Genomic DNA, 24,743 nt, shown 5'->3' on the forward strand with positions numbered 1-24,743 from the left:
TTAATACTAAACCTATAAATATATGTACATAGATTTATTTCCCCATCATCATATATAAATATATTTACATATGTACATACCTGTATTTAGGCCTCTATAAATGTCCTTTGCCTCTTAGTTCTTTCATCTATTTCCTTTTACTTTACTCTTATCCCGCTATCATGTTCATCAACCTTCATTTGGGTTTCAGTAATTCCTCTGGGTTACATTGCCCTTGATCAAGTCCTACCAGACCTTCTGCACCCTCCTCCACATCGATTTCAGATCACTTGTTGTTCCCTTGTCCCTGGATTTGTTAGAGATTGTAATTCTTTACTGGGGTAGAAAGCCCCATCTTTCTGCCCTGTGAAGGAAGACTTGCTAAAATAGCAAAATAATATTAATAATAAATGAGCAATCAAGCACCCTTCTGTGGTAGTTAGATAATCTGGTGTCAGTTTGATGATTCAGAGTGAAGGGGTGGAGTCTAGCTCATCAATCAGGTAGTAGTTTGATGAATTCATTTGGAGGCACTAAGGAAATAAAGAGCTCACTGGAGATGGGACACATGCTCACTCCCTGGGAGACATCCCTGTAGAGAAGACACATGGGGAAAGGCTGATGGAGCCAGACCTCTGGAACCGGGGAAGCCATGGAGAGCCTTGCCAGCGCTGAGATGCTTACAACACCATTCAGTCCACAAGACTTTCCACCCATTGGCCTGTGATCTTCCTGCATTCAGCATCATTGCATTTGTTTCGTGAGTCTGAAGAGGACTTTATAGATTAGGATTGGACATATGGCCTAATATTGGAACTATGGACTTGAGCTGGACTGGGCTGGGATGTTTTCTCAATATTCAACTGCTCTTTTATATAAAGTTCTTTCTTATACACATATGAGTGTCTATGAATTTGTTTCTCTAATGTACCTGGACTAACACACTTGGCATGGTCACCTTGTTGACCACCTGGGTCAACTTATTGAAAAGTGAGGGAAATGCAACCATAAAGAGATGGGCAGGATTTAGACATTTAAAAAAAAGAAATTGGAGTTAAAGCTGCAGTTATGACCCTTTTACCTCCACCCTAGTGGCATAGTGGACCACACGTTGTTGCTAAGAGCAAGGTCAGTCTTGGGATAGTCAGAGGTCAGATGTGGCTCCTACATCATTTCTTTATTCTTTTAAAAAATAATTTTATTGGCGACTCTTTCAGCTCTTATTAAAATGCATGCATCCATCCATTGTGTCAAGCATGTTTGAACATATGTTGCCATCAATTTTCGAAACATTGTCTACTTGAGCCCTTAGTCTCAGCTCATTTTCCCCATTCCCCTGCCTTTGCTCGCTCCCTCATGAGCCCTTGTTAATTGATAAATTATTTTTTTCATGCCTTCCACCGTCTATGTCATTTCTTAATGACTATATATTTCACACCTCTCTTCATCTTCATTGGATGTCCTCACTCCGACACTCTATGCTATTGATTGTCCATGCTGGAATACAGCCACTGGATTCCAGAAAATTCTACTGTTATATATGATCTCTAATGACAGTTCCTTCTGATTTCCCAACCCCCATCCTATGGATGCCCTAGTAGTTAACACTTCCCTTCAACACCCAGCCTGTCTCATGGTTCAATCAGTGAACTTATCACACAAAATGAAACACGTGCTTCGGAAGAGGCATGGCAGAACGAAGAGGTTGATCATACAGCTAGCAAAGTGTGCTATGGGGCTTCCACCGTCTTTAGTACCTTTCATTCTGGTACATTCTATCATGCTCTTGTTCTCAACCTGTGGTCTTTTTGTTTTTTTCTCCTCTTCTCAAAAATAGGTCTGGTTTTAAATCTTTACATTTTACTGTGACTTTAAGACAAACACTGCTCAGTCTCAAGAGTTACCCAAATTTTCTTTTAGATCTGAGCTTTAACGGGAGCATAATTATACATTTCCTTTCCACCCGAGAGTACTTTATCCCCAAGAGAGTACAGCATCATTGAACAGGTGTTTGATGGGGAAGGAAATCCTGTTAAGTGCTTTTGCATTCAAAGCACCCAAACGGTTTCTTGTAGCCCACATTTAAGCCTGGGCTGCTGCCATGGATAGCTATGGAACATCACTCTCTTCTTTTTAAATGGGAGCTGTCACAACTCTTCACAATCCATACATCCATCATGTCAAGCATATATGTACATGTTGCCATCATTTTATTTTTTTAAAAAATTTTATTGGGGGCTCGTACAGCTCTTATCACAATCCATCCATCCATCCATCCATTGTGTCAAGCACATTTGTACATTTGCTGTCATCATCATTCTCAAAACATTTGCTTTATACTTGAGCCCTTGCAATCAGCTCATTCCCCCCCACCCTCCCTTCTTCCCTCCCTCCCTGATCCCTTGATAGTTTATACATTATTTTTTTAATGTCTTATACCGACTGCTGTCTCCCTCCACCCACTTTTCTGTTGTCCATCCCCCTGGGAGGGGGTTATATGTAGATCATTGTGATCGATAGCCCCTTTCACCCTCCATCTTCCCCTTACCCTCCTGGTATCACTACTCTCATTATTGGTCCTGAGTTGTTTATCTGTCCTGGATTCCCTGTGTTTTGAGCTCTTAACTGTACCTGTGTACATGTTTTGATCTAGCTGCATTTGTAAGGTAGAACTGGGGCCATGATAGGGGGGAAGGGGAAAGAAGCATTAAAGAACTAGAGGAAAGTTGTGTTTCATCAGTACTGTACTGCACCCTGATTGGCTCAAATGAAGCACAAGACCCAAAGTGGTTTATCTCAACCCTGGTGACTAAAAATAAAATAGAAACGTATAGTATTACAAAAATGTTTAATGTTCACTCCGAACTAACAGGTTTTCTACAGAGGGTTTTACCCAAATATCCATAGGCATTCATTATAAATTCTATATCTACACAAGAGCTTTTCTTCGGAAGTCACCATTGGCAACCCCGGAAATACATAAATCATGAGCTCCCACAATTCAATTATGTCGTGGCCTTGAAGGACTGAAAGAGCAAAGGTAAAGTAAGTCACAATGACACAAACATGTCTCTCACTTCTAAGTCAAATAACTTCGGCCCTCCCCAGAGGGGGAAGGACAATGAAATCTCAGAGAATATACACCTGATGTTTCCACTATTCATTATCTTATCATGGTTAATCTTAAAGCTTAAAAAAAAATAGCAAAAAATCAGCAGACTTCTTGGCCACATCACATTGCGGAGTTACAGGGGAACATGGCTGAATAGGTAAGACACCGATTCACCATTATGTGTTCTTCGGATCGCCTCCGCCAAGATCATGGAAACGTCGATCACCTAAACACCAGTGGGAACACACAGGAAAGGGAAGACAGAAGTGAGGTATCATGCACGCTTCTATTCATTTCAAAACTGACGAGCCAGAGAACTTGGAGACAAAGTGCTTAGCACACGAGCTACGCGGTTTTCAATCCCCGCCCCAACACACACAGTTTTTTGAAGGGACAAACAGCTTTTGGGTCTGTCTTCCGATTACAATCTGCCAAACTACACCTGAATGGGATCCTAGAAGCCAGGTGCAAGCAGACTTTATTTTACTCCAGATGGCTTTTTGGAGCTTTTCACAATCTAAAGATTTGTGGCCACCCTGCTTCGAGCCAAAAGCCACGTGCTCCTTCCATTGCTCCAGGTCCCATTTTGGTCATTTTCATAACATTCCAAAAATCTTCCTCATGTTATTGCATACTTCATACACTATCGATTTAAAAAAAAAATCTGATGCTGTAGAGTTGACTCCAATTCACAGCCATATCTCTATAGGACAGAGTAGGACCATTTCTGTGGGTTTCTGAGGGTGTAACTCTTTATGGGAAAAGAAAGCCTCATTTTTCTCCTTCAGAACCGCTGGTGGTTTCAAACTGCTGACCTGGTGGCTGGCAGCCCAAGGCTTAACCCTCAACACCACCAGGGCTCCTTTCATAGACCACCAAATCAGAAAAACAAACTCATTGCCATCGAACTGATTCCAACTCACAGAGTCCCTATATGGTGGGGTAGAACTGCCTCTGTGGGTTTCCAAGACTATAACTCTTTACAGGAGTGGCAAGTCTCATCTTTCTCTGGCAGAGTGGCTGGTGGTTTTGAACTCCTGACCTTGCAGTTATCAACTCTACTTGTAACCACTACGCTACCAGGGGTCCTCCTTTCATAGACCACAGGCTAGTATAAACGTGTCAATCCAGCTTTTATATGCACCGGGCAGCTCACAAAGTTGAGCAACTTACTGGCCTGCAGCCAACCTGCATGGTCTCTGAGGCATGTTTGTACTCAAAGGTGTTTCAGGGTCAATTTAACCAGACACATTCTTTTCTGGAGGTGTTTGCTTTTCAGTCACATTTTACTCTAGCATTATATGGAAGGTTTTCCTTTCTTTCAGAAAATGTTATGCTTATTCTGTGCAAGCGCAAGCCTGTGACTATCTAACCTGAGGCCAGGAAACTCCGTGTTCTGTGAAAGGCCTCTGGCCTGGCAGGCCAGATGGGCTCTGTCATAAGTACTCAAGTCTGAGGGGTGGCCCAAGAGCGATCATAGACAATATTATAAATGAATAGGGTAGCCACATTCCAACACAACTTTGTTACCCCCAACCAGGCATGAAACTACAAGGTGGGGGGATATTCTGACCATTTTCAAATGTACCTCCTTGTGCCACACAAATGGGTCCTAATTGTCTAGGACTCACATGGCAGATCACCACCATCACAATCTACTGATGGGAAGGCAGGCGATGAAATGACTTGCCACCATTGAAAGTGATGGCCCCATTTCTCTGGTGGTCAGTGGAAAAGGAGGCCTGGTGACATAGTGGCTGCACTTTGGGCTGCTAATCTCAAGGTGCCGCACGAAAGAAAAGCAGGGCTCTCCACTCTCTGGCTTAAAGAGTTACAGTCTTGGACTCCACAGAAGCAAGTCACCCTGCCTTCTAAGGGTTGCCTTGTGTCAATTGAATCGAGGCAAAGAGTTTGGTTTTGATTTTCTGGTGGCCTTTGGCCATGAAGTCAGGGGGTGACCAAGAAGGGGCAAAGCTCAGAAGACCCTCAGCACAGCCTGCTTCTTACTGGCCTTCTATTGTAATTGTATTCCTTCGGCTTTTTCAAAAAGCAGATACGGCCTTCAGAAGGCCTTGGCTTTGGTCTGGGAGCTCAGAGGACTTAAAGAGCCTGACCAAGCAGTTGTTCAAGGAAGAGGCCGCTCTGCTTGACACGCCTCCCAATGCCGCGACCCCACCCCCACTCTCCCACCAGTATAGGTACTACCTGAATCTTGGGGCAGTGTTTCATCTTGTCTTCCTGTGGGATTGTGTTTGTGACGACCACAGCCTCAAAGGCAGCATTGTTGATTCTGGAAATGGCTGGCCCTGAGAAGATGCCGTGGGTCAGGATCGCGTAGACTTTGGTAGCTCCAGCAGAGAGCAGTCTGTAAAATAACAGAAAACAATGAGGTCCACATTGATGAACAGTCATGAAACTCTCTTGGGGAGGGGAAGGAAAAAGGTGTGTTTCATGTAGAAAGTGTGAAAACAGAGGCCACTCGGCCATTATATTCATTCAGCACTTTAACCAGGTCCTTCTCTGATGGGGGTCGGGGGCGGGGGGGCACCCTCCACCCAAGAGCTGACAACCAACAATGTCTCCGCACATTGTCAGCTATCCTTTTGGAGAACAGGGGGAGTAGCATCCGCAATGGAGAATTATCGGATTGGTCCAAAAAGCAAGTAAAAGCAACATCATTTTGACATGTCATCAACAGGAAAAAAGTGACTAATGCGGTTAATTTCCATTCTTGGTTTCATTGTACTAGGTCTTGGACACCTGGCCTGTTTTTCACACTTCTGGCACCTCTCAATATGGGCGGGCCCCAGTGCCAGCAGTCATGTGGGCTAGCGCAGCCCACAGGATGGCCTTTCCCTCTGGGCCTAGTGTTAGGGAGAAGGCATTCTCAGAACCTTCCAAAAGCTCTGCAATTCAATTGTAAGCATGGCAATGCACCCACCAAAATGTCTTCCTTACTATGAAAATAATGAGAAATATAACAAAGTCCCAAATCTCCTTTGGTCTAGAAAATTCCACGGTCAAGCAATCTGAGTTGGATAAGAACAGACCCGATTTTTCAAAACTGACCTTGTGCTACCCCTTAAGGAGGTGCCCCACCCTCCTTTGTGGCCCTAGGGTGCCCCACATACTTGTCAGCTGCATGGCATATTGTGCCACAGGTGTCGGCCATGTCATCCACCAGGATGGCCACTCGATCCTTCACGTCACCCACCAGAACCATGCGATCCACCTCATTTGCCTTCTTCCTCTCTTTGTGGATCAAAGCGAACTCCACATTCAGACGGTCAGCAATCGATGTCACCCTGCACAAAGACCCAAAGGGACTCGGTCAATCGGGCCAGTACAAAAGCTTCGTCTTTCCATGGGATCTGAGGGTGTGGGTACCCTACCCCTCACCCAATGAACTAGACTTATATGGTCCCCTTCTAGCCATGATCCCTAGGTGATTAACTGTGGATTTCATACGCCTGTGGCTGTGGTCCCATTTTGGAGAGCGTTATCTGGTAACAAGCAGGAATGGGAAATTGGGTTCTGACCTTAGTAGAGGGTGTAAATCAGACCACACTCTTTTACTATCATTTACAATGATGCAAGTAATTATATGCTACAGCTGAGAGAAAGAAAACTTTCAGGAGTGGCGTGGGGAAAGCCCAGCTGCTTAAGATTAGTAGGAGGCCAATGCCTACCATAAACATTTCACCAGAGGCCCCAGGTCCGATGTGCATAAATAAGATACCATATCCAGGGGTTTAGACAGGTGATTACATTTGAGTAAAACGGGATTTCACTATGTAACTCCTACCAAACAGCCTTTCCCTCTATGGGTTTGGCAAGAAGGTGGGGAAGATACCGATAGGTTTTGCCTGTGAAAAAGACAGTGACCAGGATTCCCCATAATGCCATCCTGTTGTGTTCCAAATGAGCTCACCACTGGCAAGAGCCAGAAGGGGAGCTCGTCGTCTGGCCCCAGCATCTGGCTTACCCATTTAAACTAATTTTTGACTTAACAGCAAAAACCACTGTGTGTGAGACATTTCCTTGAACTTTCTTGAGTTCTGTGGGACACTGCAGCGATTTCAGAACCCAGAGATATGAAGAAATATACTAGGGGTGGTTGGGAAGGGGATGGCTGGTACAGACTATCATCTTGCAAGAGGTAGATTTAGGGATGTTTTCAATCTCCAACTCCTTGGCACTAGTTTGATATTAATTCTTATACAAGACATTATTACCACACCAAATTTTCTTGGGAAGGCAGGCCTGGTCAAGGGCACATGCGAAGTAATCCACGATGGAAGGGCACTTGTGCTGTGACCTTGAACTTGTGTCAGCTAGATGCCAAGGCACCTTGACCCCAGAAACACCAGCTAAGAAATCGATGTGCAATTTGTGAGTGTGTGTGGATACTTCACAGAACTCAAAGACACAATGCTAAGAAAGTTACGTAGGAAATACTGTCTCAGATTTGTGGCCTGGCACCAGAGACAAAAGTCCTTGGTTAAAACATGCATTGTAATACATACACCTGTGAAAACAGGCATCGCTGTATTGGAGCCAAAGGATCCAGGATCAACCATGAAGACAGTCTCTCTGACCCAGAATGCCTTTGGGGGGGGTGTTAAGCCAGCAAAGAAAGGTTATAAAGCATCATTGAGCTGGAAGTGGTGGCAGGAGTCTAGAGGTGGAGAAGGTAGGAGCAGCAAGCAGCAGGCAGTAAAGTCTGTGCACTCTCTAGTGGCCACATCAGGTTTTGCATCACAGCCTTTGCCTTTTCTTAAACAATCCGTGCGAATTCATTTCCTTGAGTGACATGTGATTTGTGCAGGAAGTAACCCACCAGCAACGTCAACTGGGCATATTTGGCATTACTAGCATGGCTGTTTGGGGGCACTGTTCATGGGGAACCATTCATTTCAGGATGTGAAGCAGAAACCTTCAAGGATAGAGGGGAGGTGGCAAAAATTCCCAAAGGTCCACTCCTAAAATGGCTCTCTTTCCTGGCAGGGGGAGGAAGGATGAGGGCTGTGGGCTGGTGCTGCTCTGTCGGAAACAAACAGTCTATCGAGTCTAGGTCGCTGATTTGGACTTTCTTTTTTTAAACACACGACTACTAATGGAAAGCTTGATGGTTCCAATCCACCCAGCAGTTCCATGGGGGAAAGACCTGGCAATCTGTTCCTGTAAAGCTGGTAGCCTAGAAACCCCAGTGGGGCAGTTCGACTCTGTCGCTTGGGGCCACTATGAGTTGGAATTGGTTTGATGGGACTGAACAGTATATAATGGGAGGAAGATGAGGCTTTCTGCTCCCATAAATATTGACAGTCTCAGAAACCCACAAGGACAATCAGTTCTACTCTGTCCTACATGGTCACTCTGAGTCAGAATTGGCCCCAGGGCAGTGAGTCACAGTGTGAACAGTTTATAACAGAAGTCCTGGTGGTATGGGGTTAAACGTTGGCAGCTCAGACCCACCCAGTTGTTCTGTGGGAGAAAGATGTGGCAGTCAGCTTTCATAAAGATCACCACCTCAGACACTTGGTGAGGTAGTTCTCTCTGCCCTACAGGGTCAGTGTGAGGCAGAATCAACTAGAAGGCGGGGGGTTTGGGGGTTTGGTTCAACAGCGCATCATAAATGGTGGTGTTTCAGAGCAATCGGGAAAGAGAGCTGATTGTAATAGTTCTGGACCAATTGGGGGGGGGGTGCATTCTTATCTCACCTCTTATTCCAAAACTGAGGCCCTGGGTGGTATCGACAACCAACAAATGCACTCTCTCACTCTCACTCTCTCTTTCCCCCCGAAAGGTTGGAAGGTGTGAGTTCACCCAAAGGTTCGAACAAGGACTTGGGGATCTAGTTCTGAAAACCCTAAGGAGCACAGTTCTCCTAGGGCACACTCGGGGTCACCATGAGTTGGAGTCAAATGGTCGAGGGTTTGTCTTATGATGATTTCAAAATAAATTTCCGATGAAAGAAAATACAGACCCTTCCAAAAGCTAGCACGTTTTGAACAACCATAACACAGAACTCTGAATCAACACCCAACATATGAAGAACAGCATTTCAGGTTCTCATGGACCTCAGACTTTTTGGAGCCAGGCAAGGTGGCTGAAGCCCAGAAGCGATTGCTCTAAGATAATCTTTAGACCTGAAACCAAACCTATTTCCGGAAGCCTTTGGAAACCCCAACTAGAGTTTAGCGTAACTAATCCAAAAGGTCTGCCTTGAGCATTATGCTCTTTTAAGACTATCTACATGGGATCAAAGTGACAACAGCACCAGGAAAGAGTAGATAAGAACCTTCAGGGATTCGTAAGTGTATATGTATAGTGGAGGAACCACTTGGAAAAGGAAAAAAATTGTTACATAACTTGAAGAATGGCATCAATGTCACCAAACAACACATGTAAAAGTGGGTTGGGCCTGGGCCCGGGCCCAGGCGGACTCCAAGCTGGAGTTGCCAGCGTACTCAAGGCAATTCAGAAATGGTGAGACCTGCCCGCCAGCCCCAATCCGTTCCCTTTCACAGTGGATGCATCACCAAAGAAGGCCTCGCCCAACCAAACATCTGTCAAAATTCGATCACTCTACTCAGTGGCGGGAGGTCAACCCAGGGTCCCAACTTGAAGAAGAAAATCTTCCTGAGCCGACACTCTCCTACGTCATGCACAGTTAGTGTCAAAAAAAAGGCCTTGTACGCGAAGTCAAAGATGCAAACTGCTCAGGGGGAAGCAAGCAACTAGGAACAATGCACCTCAGAGGTTCACAAACAAAGGAGCTGGTACATGCACTGCTTTCGTGGGATTCGTTGTCCTAATTAGCCCGCAGGGGAGAGATGATGCTATGTCTGCTCCCATAAAGATGTACAGCCTCAGAAACCCACAGGGCATTTGACTCTGCGCTACAGGACCAACACACTCAATGGCAGTGAGTTAGGTTTCGTTTGGATCTACTGTCAACAAGCCATCAGCTTGGCCCATGCCTGGGGTTTGAGTGGCAAGGATCCAGTCCTGGGAAACTTCTAAAAGCCAGGAAATGTGAGGAATCCAACCAGAAGCAAATAGAGTGTGCCTTGCTCTGACCATTTTCAACAGTTAAACAGTGGAAACGCCATGCTGTTGGTCAGTTGGCCACAGAAAACTGGAGAGAAGGCAGTATGGACCAGAGCAAATGGGTTTTCTTTCCCAGGACCAACTCAGCTCCACTTGTCTTGATCTTGGGTGGTGCCCTATTGCAGTGGATTCATCTGGAAACCTTTCACCTGAAGCTACTGTGCCAGCCTTAGGACTTCTTGCCCTGGTGTGGCAATTTATGTACATAATCAAAGTCAAACGTAGAGGGGGGGAAAAAACCCACCACACACCCACAGTGGAAGAAACGCAAACCTTGGGGAAGGGCTTGCCACACAAAGAAAGTCCGGCTTCCTGGCTGGGCCGCGCTTCTCAGGATGGATCTCAGAAAACCTCCTAATGGTTTCATCAGCGGCCACAAAAGTCTGAACAAACCACTCAGGCAAAGGGTACTTAACCTTCCCCACAGCAACAGCCATTAACGTGCAAAGATGTCGTATGGCACTGAGTGGATGTGCATACGAAACGTGTCTGGTAAGAATGTCAACAGTTAGGTCATCTTCGAAAGACCAAACGTGGGCACTGTGTACACAAAAGACAACAGCTGATGCTTTTCGGCCTGGCAATTAGTTCCATTTCTAGAAATGTGCCCCGCCGCACGTGTCTACAGGATGGAAGAGCAAGCAAGTGGTCCAGAGCTACAATCAAGGGTCCAAACAGGACGGGCACACCTGTTATTCTACCTTGAAGACCTTGCTGAAGGCATTATTCCCCACCCCAAACTTGACACCCTCTCATATAGCTCTATGGTCACCATGAGTTGGATGACGTGAGGGCAACTGACAACGGGTAAAGCCCCTGCAAAGACTGGAATAGCCTGTCTCTGCCAAGAATAGAGGTGCCTACATGAAGAAATGGCTACGCGCGGCTTGAATTTTTGCTAAGTGCATGTATGATATTTTTAGACTCTGACAAATTCAGTTGGGTTAGGGAAAGACAAAGCCATGCGAGTTTGTGGCAGCTATTCTTCTAGATTATTAGCTGCCCAAATAATTTTTTTCTGATAAAATAAATGGGTGAGTCCAGAGAGAAAGAGAAAGCGGATCTGTGGAGCTAGGGACTAGGGAGTTAATTACTGATGACCATGGGGTTTCGTTTTCTTTTAGAAGTGATAGAATGTGTGGGAACCAGACAGCGCTGACGGCTGCATAAATCTGTTAATATCCGAGAAAATACTAACTGGCACACTTGGAAGTATGTGATAGGCAGGTCGGCTCTCAATGCAGCTGTTACTTTTCAAAGTTCCATCTTAGGCTACTGCCCCCTGCCCCACTTGCCCACTCAAAGCTGTACCCGGATGCACTGAAGCAAGGGTCCCACCACACAGCATGAGTTGGTAGAAATTGCCAGAACATGTTCCACTGCCCTTGCTTTCTTCATCAGACGACACTATCGTGACTGGGTGGAATCTGTGAGCATCATACAGCCCTGCTGCTTCCTATCTGGGGGCTTTTCAAGCCAAGTGCCTACTTCTGCCTTTATCTGTCAGTATCCCCTTCCTGCCAATGGCCACTTCCTGCTGCTGACAGGGCCCCTGTACAGCTGCAGCCCACTGCCCCCCTCGGGCCTGGGAACCAGAGCAGGCTTGTTACACAAGCTGGAAGCAGAAGGCTCTTCTCGGAGCCGGAGCCCTGCTGTGAGGAAGCTAGGATCAAACTTGGCTCCCGGTCCTCAAAGGATCTTTAAAAGATGTCCCAAACGTTTCCAGTTACCCACCATCCTTATCCAGCTACCCTCTCAAGCTGCCTTGATTTCTGGCTGGCTCTGTGGGGCGGTTTCCCTTTTACTGCCATTCTTTTGCTGCAGGTCACAGCGCCCTTGGGCGATGCCAAAGGTGAACACGCATAGCTGCTAACGGACAGGTTGGAGTCGACCCCGAGACACTCGGAAGAAAGGCCCCACAACCGGCTTCTGAGAGTGCAGCCCTGGAGCACCTGACAGCGCCCAGCTCTGCTCTGACACTCCCGGTGCCGCTTCCATGGCCACTTGGTGAGGTCTTCCCAAGCCACAAAAGCTCCCTTCTGCCCTTTTCTTCTTTTCAAGGAGTAGTTGCAAAGGTCTAGGTGGTCCCTTACAGGGCCCTGGTGGAGGATGCAGCCAGCCCAAGGCTCTGCACCCCCCAGCAGGGTCTTGTACTTTTGCCACCTGTCGCTTTGTGACCTTGCTTTACATCTGGGCTGATGGCTCCACAGTTCCGGGCCCTTGTTTCCTCATGTTGGATCGGGAGCAGCCCGCAGAAGGTGCGTTCCCAGAGCTGGCCGAGCCCACTGTGGGCTTTCTCAGCACAGGGAACTTCCATGGCCAATCGGCTGGCTCTGGGTTTGCACTTCTCCTGGGAAGGGTTTTCACTCCCCCATTCAGAGGCCCAGGTGTACAGACTTACTTCCTGGCTGTTGCCCTGGGCCTACGACAGGTGTAAGTTTTGCGTTCATCCCTGCCTTCTTTATACAGAGCCCTCCAGGAGAGCCCTGGGGACAACAGCATTGAAAACATTGGATTGCTAAACACTAGGTGGGTAGTTAGCAACCACCCTGGGAGGAAGATGAAGCAGTCAGCTCCCATTAGATTTAGTCTCAGAAACACGGTGGGGGTAGTTCTATCCTGTCTGCTAGGGCCACTGAGTTAGAATAGACTATACAGCCAAGGTTTGGTTTTTCAGTTTTACCATGAGTATTAGAATCTGAGCCACCAGTTCACTTCCTTGATCTAATAGCCATCGACTGCCTCCATGAAATTAAAGGCTTGTGTCCTCAGGCTCATCACTGCTATAGTAGGGATGAACTGTGCAAAATAAATTAAAAGCCCAAGAAAACAACTATCTTCTTCGGTGGAAACAGAACAATGTCTCTTTGTTGACTGAGGCACATTTCTGTACTGGAGTAGAAGCAATAGTCTACTCATTTGCTAAAAAAAAAGGCCTTCAGGAACTTCAGGGTGATGAATTATTGAATGGGGCTCTGGTAGCTGCAGTCTTTGTAATTCTCATGACATGACCTTTCCCTAATGGGTCTGGGTAAGAGCAGGTGGGGGGGATTCCAGTGTGAGTGTTTGCTATACCAGGATCCATTGTGGTTGCCATCCTGCTGGGTCTAAGGTGAGCAATCTCAGAAGCAGGGGGTGGGATCTCACTACTAACATGTGTTCTCTTGTACCCTCGATCCCTGCGCAGTGAACCTCCTTGATCCACGGACATGGCGTTGATACCAGGTGAGTGGTAGAGGAGCAGCAGCAGAACCAGGAGCCAGAGCATGAGACAGAGTGGTGGACTTCCCAGCCCACAGAGCAAGTCAAGCGGAATGCTTGGCCAGGAAGCCAGGTGAGGGGAGTGTGGTGCCTCTAAGCATTTCATTGGAGGAGCGGGTTTGCTCACCTAGGAACTGCCCTGGGATTGAGGCTTACAGCGGAGTGGCATGCCATTCATTAACAGCCCCAAAGAACTTTGTAACATGTCCTGGCTGACCCACTCTTTCCTGAGTATTTCTCATCAGAATTGTATACTAGTCACTTCCATCTGAAACCCCATCATCATGAGCATTGTATGGGAGTTGTGTGCAGCCATTGCAATGAATTAGAGAAACCCAGCAGAAAACTAGAGAGTGCTGTGGAGACAGAATCGACTCGGAGCCCCGATGGCCCAGCGGTTAAGCACTAAGCTGTGAACTAAATGGCTAGCAGCTCAACCCCGGCCACCAGATGTTCCACCCGAGAAAGGCCTGGCGAACTGCGCCTGTCAAGATTCTAGCCTCAGAAACTCTATGGAGGTTGCTAAGAGTAGGAAGGACTCGACAACACCTGACACCATTTCAAACATGTTGGGGGTGCTCTTAGGTAAGGGGTGGACTGCTAACCACAAGGTCAGTATGTGAAAGCCCCACTCTCTCTGCAGGAGAAAGATGATGCAGGCTGTCTGGCCTGTGAAGATTTATAGCCTCAGAAACCTTTTGTAGGGGCACTAGGAGTCAGAATTGAGTCGATGGTAGTGGGTTGGGGTTTGGTCCTTATCCGGAAGAGAAGTGCCACACTACACACACCTCACTGCTGAAGAGTCCATTCTGACTGCTAGAAACTCAATAGGACGAAACATTGCCCTTTGGGGTTTCCCCAGGCTGTTAGCCTTTACCAAAGCAGACGGCCACATCTTTCTTTGTCACAGTGGCTGGTGGGCTCAAACTTTCAGTGAGCAGCCACGAGCTGAACCACTGCATCCCCAGGGCTCCCCGTAGGAAAAAGACCCTTGTTCTCTATGGCAGAACCCAGCCCTGTGCACGCAGCAGGTGTTACCTTTTGGCGCCGCCCGCATCCGGGGAGACGATGATGCATTCCTTCCAGTCGGCGATGTTCTCCTTGATCCACTGCAGGACCACAGGCTCGGCGTACAGGTTATCCACGGGGATGTTGAAGAAGCCCTGTGCGAGAGACAGGTGGCCCCTGCTTAGTCAGAGGCTGCCTCAAGTTTCACTGCACTGGGCTACAAAGACATGGTCCAGGTGCAGAGTACCATCCACTCCAGTCATTCTCTTTGGGGTGTTTTCTTAACAGTGACTGCATTTCTGTGGGACGAAAGCTGGCTTTGCATGGAGTTTTTTTTTTTTTTTGTAGATGCCTGCCATTCTCATCATTTCCCAAAGACCAAGAAGGCCTTCCATGGAGCTAATCCTGAACAGCCCTTCCATGGAACAATAGGCAGTGTGCCTGGCTGCAGGTTCAAGTCCGCTTAGAAAGGCCTACCAGTCCACTTCCGAAAAGCCAGGTGCTAAAAACCCCAGGACACAGTCCTACTCTGACAATACATGGGTCAATCATTCCTGTTTGGCTAAGATTTTTTTTTTTTTTGGAGAGGGGAAGGTGGAGGGAGATAATGGATTGAATAGTGTCTCCCCCCAAATAACATGTTGAAATCCCAATCTCTGTACCTGGACTGCCACCCTGCTATGTTAACGAAGCCACCCTACATGAGTAGGGTCAGTCCTACACTTAATCCCTTCTGAGTGGGGTCTCTGATCAAAAGAGGAAACAACTAGAGAGACATGCACAGAGGAAGGACACCAGGTGACAGCAGAGGCAGATGCAAAGGAACATCGAGGTGGCAATTTGGTGGCAGTAAGACTTCTAAAAGAAAGCAGCATGGACAAGATCCAGAGTTGGACTTTCAGCCACCAGAAATATGAGAAAACAAATCCCCATCCTTTCACGTCTCACGTGTGATGTTCACATTACTGTAGTCACAAGACACTAAGGGGGGGGGGGATACAAATAAGTACTTTCCAAATTCAAAAAAGACCAGAACACCTCAGAGTTCTGAACCCAAGTTGTGTCCTCTCAAAATATTAACAAAGTCAGGGTTTAAGCCAGCGGTTCTCAAACTGGGGGTTCCCGACCCCTCTGGGGGTCAAACGACCCTTTCACAGGGGTCGCCCGATTTATAACAGTAGCAAAATTATGAAGTAGCAGTGAAAATAATGTCATGGTTGGGGGTCACCAAAACATGAGGAACTGTACTAATGGGTCGCGGCATGAGGAAGGTTGAGAACCACTGGTTTAAGCACACTCATTAAGCCCCTGATTGAAAGCAACAAGAGAATTCCCCTCACTAGTCAGTTGGTTACCTGTATCTGGGAGGCATGCAGGTCCATGGTGATGATGTGATCCGCCCCAGCAACCGAGAGCATGTTGGCCACAAGTTTTGCAGAAATTGGAGCACGGCTCTAAAACCAGAAAGGTATGGATAGGCAAAGAGAAGAAGAAAAAAATGATCAACATTGTGAGACTGCTCTAACAAGTACATGAGAAAGGTAAAACACAGGGCAAAAAAATCAATGCACATAAAGAAACTTTATGTGTTATGTTATCCAGGGGTCCCAATGCCACAATGGTTAAGCATGCAGCTACTAATGGAAAAGTTGGTGGTTTGCGCCTACCAGCCTGTCTGTCAAAGAATAAACAATAGGTCAACTTCTGTTCAGCGGACCCCCAGGAAACTCTACAGGACAGTTCTACTCTGTACTGGAGAAGAGCTCTGAGTTTTAGAAGCAGAATAGCCAGAAGGCGCCTTAGAAGCAAGCGGGGCAGGGGGTGGTGGGGGGAGGGTATGAGGAACTGATCCCAAGGGCTCAATGGAATATATGTACTAATATGTTGGATAAAATTGATGTATGGATTGTAACAAGAATTGTAAGAGCCCCCAATCAAATGATTTAAAAAAGCAGCAGTAGCAGCAGCGGCCCAGTTTCATCTCACAGACTTTGGACATGCTATCAAGAGAGACCAGTCCTTGCAAAAGAACATCATGCTCGGTAAAGTCGAAGGGCAGCAAAATAGAGGAAGGCCCTCAGGGAGATGGACTGACGCAGCGGCTGCAACTAACATAACAGTTGTGAGGCTGGTGCAGGGCCGGGCAGTGTTTCGTTCTGTTGTGCACAGGGCTGCTCTACGTCCGAATCGACTTGATGACTCACAGTGCGCTTAATACCTTGATTCAGAGCAGACTTGTCAGCAAACCACAAAAACCACCTATTACAGTGATAAAGAGATAAGATCCACCCATTGTTACCCAGCAAATAGTTGTTGGCCATATCCTGCTGTGAGACCATTTATATTTCGTTGAGAACAAACCAACTTTTCTAGGAGCAAAGCACTACAAATACAGGTCATTCCCAACTAATCACGGGGTTCCCTTCCAAAGGTTGATTATCCCTCATTAAAAAACAAAAAAATGGCGGTAAGTATGGTTCTTCATAACTTGAATATCTTATAAATGTAACAGTGCAATTTGTATAGCTCAAAGTGACACAGGTGTGAAGTAAAAAAACAAAACAAACAAATAGGTGCTGAGAGAGAACACTGCTAGCAGTCAGCATTGACTCGGTGGCAGGGAGTTCGGTTTTTGAGAGAGACCACAGCAGGAGGGATCTAAAGTTGGAATAGGACATTTACTAGATTCCTCAGAGGAAGTCACTTTTAAGGTGAGGTGGGCAAAGACAGGGAGAACATTCCAGAAGAAACTGAGGGACAGAACAGGGGCTTCTGCCCAGCCTAACGGAATGAACAAAGAGCCCCGTGGGAACAAGTTATGGACAAAGGACTGTGAGAACTGGCTTGGTCAACACCTTAACCTTGAAGCCAGGCCCTAGTGAATATCTGGACAAAGGACTGTACTTGGAGATAATCCTGAAACATTCTGAAACACACTGATCCAGAAAGGCAGCCCAGATGATAAATTTGAAAGAAAAGATGTATGAGACCCAAGGACGAACAGAACAACTGATTAGAAAGTTACTTAGCCATCTGCAAAGCAGCAGCTCTCCCTTTTGCAAGTGCCATTAAAAAACTACAAGTCTTCCCTTACACAGCCGCATCCTTTCTCAACTCGCTGGGGTGGGGGAGGGTGGTGGGCACCTCATGTCTTTTGAAGTGATCCTATGCATCAATAAACTATGGCTTAACTCGCTGCTGGTGTGTGTGTGTGTGTGTGTGTGAGAGAGAGAGAGAGAGAGAATATATGATGGACCTTACAAACCACACCAATCTGGAACTTGCTAGTTACCCCGTAGCCAACAACCTGGGTACCTGGGTGCAGAACTTCACAGAAATCACACACCCCAGGACTGAACACTAGCCAAAGTCTCTAACTCCCACCAAATGACCTTTCTCTGCATGGGCCTGGCAAGAAGGTGGGGGCAAAATACTGATGGGATTCACCTGTAGTAACTGCAAATAGGGCTGCCTGGCATGCCATCGTGCTGGGCATAAAACGAGCCCTCTGAGGAGGAGGAGGGATACATCCAGAGGCCCCCTTACCCACACACACACACATCTACACCCTCTGTGTGGTGGACAGGTGCACATGCCAACAGTGCCTAAGGATTCGGAAGCCCCCATGTAAACTGTGGAGTCCCCACCCTCACCCCTTCCCGTCCACATTCCATGTGGCCCCATCCCTCGGTGGCTATGTTCACCTCCAAGGTGGAAATGGGCCAACACCTCCTCAGATCCAAGCACACCAGGTTGTTTTTTTTTTTTCTTTCTCCATTCTCCCACAAGCATGCCCATGAGCACACAGATCCACCCATGTTCACGCTCTCATAGCTCCAGAACTCTACCTCCACACTCAAGCCACACCTTTTTATCTTTGTTTTTCTTCTCCGTTTTCCTTTTCCTCTTTAATTCTACTTTGATCCCATATAGATAGTTCTTAAAAAGAGTACAATTCCCAAGGAAGACATTTTGAATGAACCTACAGCTGGGTTTTAAGCACACATTGGGGACTACTTTGGGTGGATCGTTTAAAGAGTTACTCAGGGCAATAATTTCAGGGGGTCAGTGATCCTCTATGGTTCCAGAAAGTCTCGAGTCCGTGAGGATTTAAAATTCGATTTGGGATCTCCCCCTCAATTGATGAAGATTCTTCTGTAGAATCTTTGATTAGAATATCCACTAATGGTCAGCTAGACACTATCCAGTTCCTCTGGCCTTATGGCAAAGGAGGAAATTGTTTGTGGAAGCTGTTACCACACATTCCATTTTTCCCTCTTTTTCCTAATTTTGTTTTCTTTTAAGATGAATGTAGATTTACACGCAGTTTGAAGAACTCAAAAGAGATCCCCTTTACCCTTTAACCAGTTCCCCACAATGGTAACTGCTGGTAAACTCTAGTGGATGCTCACAACTTGGATCTTGACATCAAGATCAATCTACCGATTTTATGCCGATCGCAGCAGTTTGATTTGTGCTCACTGGTCTGGGTGTTTCTGCAACTTTAGCACAGGTGTGGGTTCAGGTTTCCATTACCACAAAGACAGACATCTGTCTTGCCATCACAAGGATAAGCATGGCATTTTAGTGCCTTCAAGAAATATGCTTTATCTGTTTTCTACTTTTCCCAGCACGATGGACACGATGGCTGGCTCAAAGACAAATCTTGGAACAGGACTATTTATTCCACCTAGAAGAGAGAAACCACCTATGAGAGGAACCCAGAGTAGGGTCTTAGACCAGGACACAGCACTCCTACCTTGTCCTTTTTATCCTGACGGGCGTACGGGAAGCACGGGATCACGGCTGTCACGCTGGATGCGGAGGCGATTTTGCAGGCGTTGATCATGATGAGCAGCTCCATAATGTTGTCGTTGATTTCTCCGCAGCCACTCTGGATGATGTAGACATCCTCTCCTCTCACGCTCTCCCCGATCTCCACACTGCACCAGAAAACCAGACCAAACGGTTTGACAGAAACAAAGACACATCAGACCCACTCAGATGAAAAACATTTGTACCCTGAGATCTTCGTCACCCACAGTTTTGGTGATTTTCCAGGACCACTCCCCAAATGCAGCATATAGTTCAACATACTTCAGGGAGGACTCTCAAACCACCAACCTTGGGCTGTGCACCACTGAGGTACTCCAAACTCAAGAAGTCTTAACCATGTCTAAGGCTCTCGAAGCTCTTCAAGATTTCACTGGGCTCCAACACAACATCTATCTCAATGCCCTGCAGATGTCTCACCCAGAGCTTGGGCACAGCTGCCACCTGGGTGCCCGTCACCCAGCTCCTGCACAGGATTTGCCATTTTCTGTATCCCCTTTCTTAAGTGTGTACTTCCTTGTTTTGCTGATGGGCATCCTCTAGTAGCTTCCTGAGAAAGAGTAAAGAGGAGCTACATTTCTTGAGACTTGCCCATCTAAAAGGATGACTTGCTTGTTTTGGGGTCTATTTTTACCGGTTGTGCTGGGCACTTAGTGCTTTCTATGGAAACGTCCTTCAGGCTTGGGAAATTTACATGAACTGTTTCTTTCATGATTCCTTCTCCTCCTGCTCTTCTTTCGGAGACACTTTGACGGCAATTGTGTTACTAAACTGACCCTCTAAAGCTCTCCCACCCCACTTCATCTTTATTTACTTTTCTAAAAGTTAATTAACTTTAACTCCTAAATTTCTCAGTGGGTTGTGCAAGCTATAGAGGGGTTCTGAATAACAGTGGTCACCAATACCAATAGGGTCTTTGGCCCTAAATCTAAACCTATATATTAGCATAGCTTAATATTTTAAGTGAAAGTAAAGTACTTAGGGCAATATTGATTTTTCCCCAAGAAGCTAGAGCCCTGTGGATTAAGTGCTGCCTTGCTCATCTGGGCTATGGGTAGAACATGTACTCAACAAGGAAGGGTGGACAGGAAGGTATAATGGATATTTCTGGGCCATAGGCATACATATTTTAGATTTTTATTTCTATAAATACATCTTCAAATATAAAATGCATATTAAATATTCTGAGGGCAATATTGAAGTTTATGATCCCTTTTTTTATGACCCCTTTTCTTAAACAGGGAACCCTGGGGGAGTAGTGGTTACCTGTTGTGCTGCTAACTGGAAGGTCAGCAGTTCAAAACCACCAGCTAGCTGCTCCATGGGAGAATGAGGCTTTCTACTCCCATAAAGAGTTATCCTTGGAAACCCACTGGGGCAGTTCTATTCTGTCTATAGGGCCATTGTGAGTTGGAATCGACTTAATGACACTGAGTATCTTAACTGACTTCAGTTTTCAATTAACCAACTAGCTATAAGGCCTGATTAGACTCAACAATATTTATGAAAATATGCTTCCATGTTGCTAAGGAAACTAGGACACATGAATTCAAATGGTCTGACAGGGAAGACAGGTCACCTAATACACACACACACCCCTTCTTCCCTGCCCACATCTAGTACCAAACCAAAAACTAAACCAAACTCACTGCCATCAAGTCCATGCTGCCTCACCAAGACCCACTCTGGGTTTACAAGACTAACTCTTTATGGGAGTAGAAAGCCCAGTCTTTCTCCCGAGGAGCTACTACTGGTGGATTCAAAATGCTGACTGCATGGATCACAGCCCAATATGTAACCACTACACCACCAGGGCTCCTATGGCATCTAGTACAGAGACATTAAAAACTAAAGAATGTGAAATTATAGCGTGCTTCGCAACAAGAGGTCATATGATAGAGTCCTCGGCTCTGATCTATTGGGTGGGGGTGTTCAAAAAGTTCAAAGGAAAATAGAATAGAAGAGATATTGGAATTTTTTCCATGAACTTTTTGAGGTCTTCAGAGAGGCAGACGTCTCAATCTCCCAGGACTGCTATCACCATGCAACTCCAGAAGACACAATCCTAACATTCTGTCTCCTTTAAAAACAAAAACAAATGAAAAACAGTTTATTCAGGACTCTTAAAGCTCTTGTAACAATCAATACATCAATTGTATCAAGCACATTTGTACGTATGTTATCATTATTTTCCAGACATTTACTTTCAATTCAATCCTTGGTATCAGCTCCTCTCCCCCCACCCTGTCTCGCTTGCCCCATGGTTTCTGTTGTTCATCTCCTGGGGGGGGGGGGCGGCACAGTTATGTGTTGATCATTGCGTTCCGTTCCACCTTCCTCTCCACCTTCCCCCTACCCTCCTGGTATTGCTATTCCCATTCCTTTTCCTGGATTCTGTGTGGCCTTTTGGACCTGTTTCAACAGACTCACCACACCCAGAGCTATGGCAGCCATCGGGCAACTCTGAAGGAAAGGTCGAAAGAATCCAATAGGCTCTGCCATAATATTGTGGTGTTACCACTTACCTCTGGATTGCCTGTAATGGGAGGAAATAACCCATTATTTGCTTAGGCCATTATTTGGCACTAATTAGCAAACTCGCATGAGCACCTGCATGGTGTAAACAGTTACCAACCACAAGGTTGGAGGTTCGAACCCACCCTGGGTGTCTCTGTAAAAAAGCCTGGAAACCTCCTTCCACATGGGCTGTCATGAAAACCCTATGGAATACAGTTCTACCCTGATCCATGTAGCCAAAAGCATTCCCAAGTGGCCCCTGAAGTCACTCAATGGCCACTGGCTTGTCTTTTTTTTTTTTTTTTTGTCAAACAAATGGTCAACCTCTTCTTCACACCTTAAGTGAAGTCATATTTTCTCTATTTAAATATATAATTAAAAAACTGAATAGTTAACCCTCAGAATTCTAGAGTGAGTGCCCCTAGAACAAGTGTTCAGTAAAGGGTCTTCTCCCTTTGCCACAGGCTCCCCAGAGGTAAGCAATCCTTTACCTACCAACACACCTGTGGCTGTAGTCTTTATGGAAGCCTACTGCCGCATCTTTCTCTGACAGTTAGTGTGCTCAAACCTCATGATTGGCAGCTGAGCATTTAACCATAGGCTACCAGGTCAAACCAAGGCTCCTTTTTCGCTAGGTCAGAACCAACCCAAAGGCCATGGGTATCTTTCCTAGAAGTCCCATTTTGGGGGTATAATTTTGCAGTGTGGTGTTTTTAGGAAGACACACCACCTTACAGCAAAACTGACTATAAATGAAAGGTTCATCGACTAATGATCTCTCTTCCTTTCCTAAATACTAGGAGGCAATCTTAGTCAATTAAATTGTTTCATCAACAGTTAGGGAAAGCCAGACATTTCAAAACAAATCTTCATTAAGGCCCTATGTGGTCATTAAAGTAGGCCTAGCATTTGGCTGTGTTCCTGCATGCTCACACTTGCGGTTGTGGATGGAAAGGGTCTGAGGAGCCCTAATGGCACAGTAGTTAAACGCTCAGCTGCTAACCCAAAGGTCAGTAGCTCAAGTCCACCAAGTGCTCTGTGGGAGAAAGACGAGGCATTCTGGAAATCCTATGGGGCAGTTCACTCTGTTCTATTAGGGCTCGATGAAGTGGAATTGACAGCAAAGGGTTGTTTTGTTTTGTGTTTTTAAAATTAGATTTACATCCAAACAGACGGCAGTGCGTACTCGGAATTTACTGAAAACCAAATAAATGTGACCCTGCTTTAGCCTTAAAACAAACATCTTCACACTTAAAACATCTATATTTCAGTTTCTGAGTGAATGTCACCCAGCAGGGCACACAGTATTTATAGCAGAAATCCAACATTGACTTAGCAACGAACTTCTGATCGAGATTAGCCAAGCCCTTTCGCAAAGGATTGTGCTGCCCCGCGAGAACACGGAAAAGCAGCCTATTTGCTTTCCAAACCCCTTTCATCCAGAAATTTCCCTGTAACTTTCTGCACTACTTCCTGAATAAAAGTGACTGTCCCCCTCTCCTGTTCCTGGAGACCCCAGGTGGTGCCAACAGGTAGGCACTCCGAGAAGAACCCACCTAGAGGGGTCTCCGAAGAAAGGTCTCGCGATCCTGCTTCCAAGAGGTCATGGCCCCGAAAGCCCTATGGAGTGCAGTGCTACCTGGTGCTGTTCTCCTCACGGGGTTGTCATGAGCCAGACTTGACCCCACGGCCACTGGTTCTCTGAGCTTTGGAAACTTGAGTAGCATTTAGAAGCCACTGCCAAGTTCAAGCCCAGCTCCTTTTCAAGCGCTCTCTGTCATCCTCCAGGACCTACAAAGGTGACTGTATGCATCAACATTAAGACCATCTACCTCACTCAGGTTCCTCCACTTCTTCTAATTGTAAGCCATCTCACAGAAGTCCCCAGCATTCCCAAAGTCTGAAAAGCAGCCTCAGAACCACAGCGCACAGCCTCCATCACGCGTCAACGAAACGTTTGTCTAAAGGCACGGTCGCAAAGATTTTTTCTCCAGTGCGTTTCCCCCACACCTGGTATAGTTTTCGGGGTTGTATTGAGGTACGTTTTGTAAAGATGGGAAGTAGGGGTGGCGCTGGCTCTGGCTTAGGGGATGCCCATCTTATTGTTCTAGCACATGCATTGGAAAGGTCCATGGACCTGGCTGTTTGCCAAAGAGCGGAGAAGACTTGGATGTTTGCCAAAGAGAGGAGAATGGACTGATCCCTGTGGTGCGGACTGGGAAAGGGGAAAGGGGAGACCAATTGGAAACTGGTCAGAGAGAAGTGCTGACTCAGCCGGATGGGCCCCCTGGCAACCCTGGAGGTGGCAAGGCGACCACTTGAGAAGAGTACACATGACACTCGACCCAAGTCCAGGCAACGGAGCACCGGGCTGCTGGTAGATGCTTTTAAGGGGATTCCGACTCATAGCAACCCCAGGTGATGGTGAATTGTCATCTTGCCAGCAGATGGCCAGGCCTCCGCAGTACACGGCAACCTAGGGAAAAACAGTGCCGGAGCAATTTGGTCCAACTTGCTGACGGAGCGCTCCCTGCGAGCCATGGAAACCGCCAAGGTGAACAGAAACGACTCCTGGGCGGCCACTCTCCAGTGGCGCCCAGGACACGCGCCGGCTGAGTCTCCGCCAGGCCTTTCCTCCCCAGCACCTCCAGGTGGGTGCCAACGGCCAGCCGCCGGGTGAGCAGCTGAGCCACCAGGGGTCCCGTTTTCCACAGCAGAGGCCCAGAGCCACCAAGAAGCCAGAGACCCACAAGCGTCGAGGCAGACAACCCCCCCCGCGAGGCGCCCAGGGGAAGCCGCACGTGTGCCCTGGAGTTCTCACGCAGGAGCTGGGCACCAGCACAGGCTCGCACCCGCCCGAGTCTCCCACCCCTGGCCGCAGAACGGCACGGGACGCTCCCCCGGCGCCGGCCCGGGACGC

The 24,743-nt window shown here is 46.8% G+C and overlaps 1 protein-coding gene and 1 long non-coding RNA gene across 3 annotated transcripts in view; one reads left to right on the forward strand and one right to left on the reverse strand.

Annotated features, from left to right (window-relative positions):
• Window positions 1-2,810: 2,810 nt before the first annotated feature.
• The window catches only part of PRPS2 (phosphoribosyl pyrophosphate synthetase 2), a 34,035-nt gene continuing 12,102 nt past the window's right edge, over window positions 2,811-24,743 (reverse strand). For both annotated transcript variants that reach the window (XM_045290716.1, XM_004709966.2), the window contains exons 2-7: window positions 19,233-19,416; window positions 15,829-15,927; window positions 14,504-14,628; window positions 6,223-6,396; window positions 5,297-5,456; window positions 2,811-3,317 (exon numbers count right to left, since the gene is read on the reverse strand). In XM_045290716.1, the coding sequence (XP_045146651.1) occupies window positions 3,225-3,317; window positions 5,297-5,456; window positions 6,223-6,396; window positions 14,504-14,628; window positions 15,829-15,927; window positions 19,233-19,416 (835 nt within the window). In that variant the 3' untranslated portion in view covers window positions 2,811-3,224. The remainder of the gene's footprint in view (window positions 3,318-5,296; window positions 5,457-6,222; window positions 6,397-14,503; window positions 14,629-15,828; window positions 15,928-19,232; window positions 19,417-24,743) is intronic.
• Window positions 11,965-15,026, forward strand: LOC123521739. The gene is made up of 3 exons (XR_006680098.1): window positions 11,965-12,211; window positions 13,392-13,538; window positions 14,822-15,026. It is a non-coding gene; the product is annotated as an uncharacterized LOC123521739 (long non-coding RNA).

The sequence above is a fragment of the Echinops telfairi genome, unplaced genomic scaffold (assembly GCF_000313985.2).
Source record: "Echinops telfairi isolate 266 unplaced genomic scaffold, ASM31398v2 ScPeMD7_53;HRSCAF=182, whole genome shotgun sequence".
Lineage (NCBI taxonomy): Eukaryota > Metazoa > Chordata > Mammalia > Afrosoricida > Tenrecidae > Echinops > Echinops telfairi.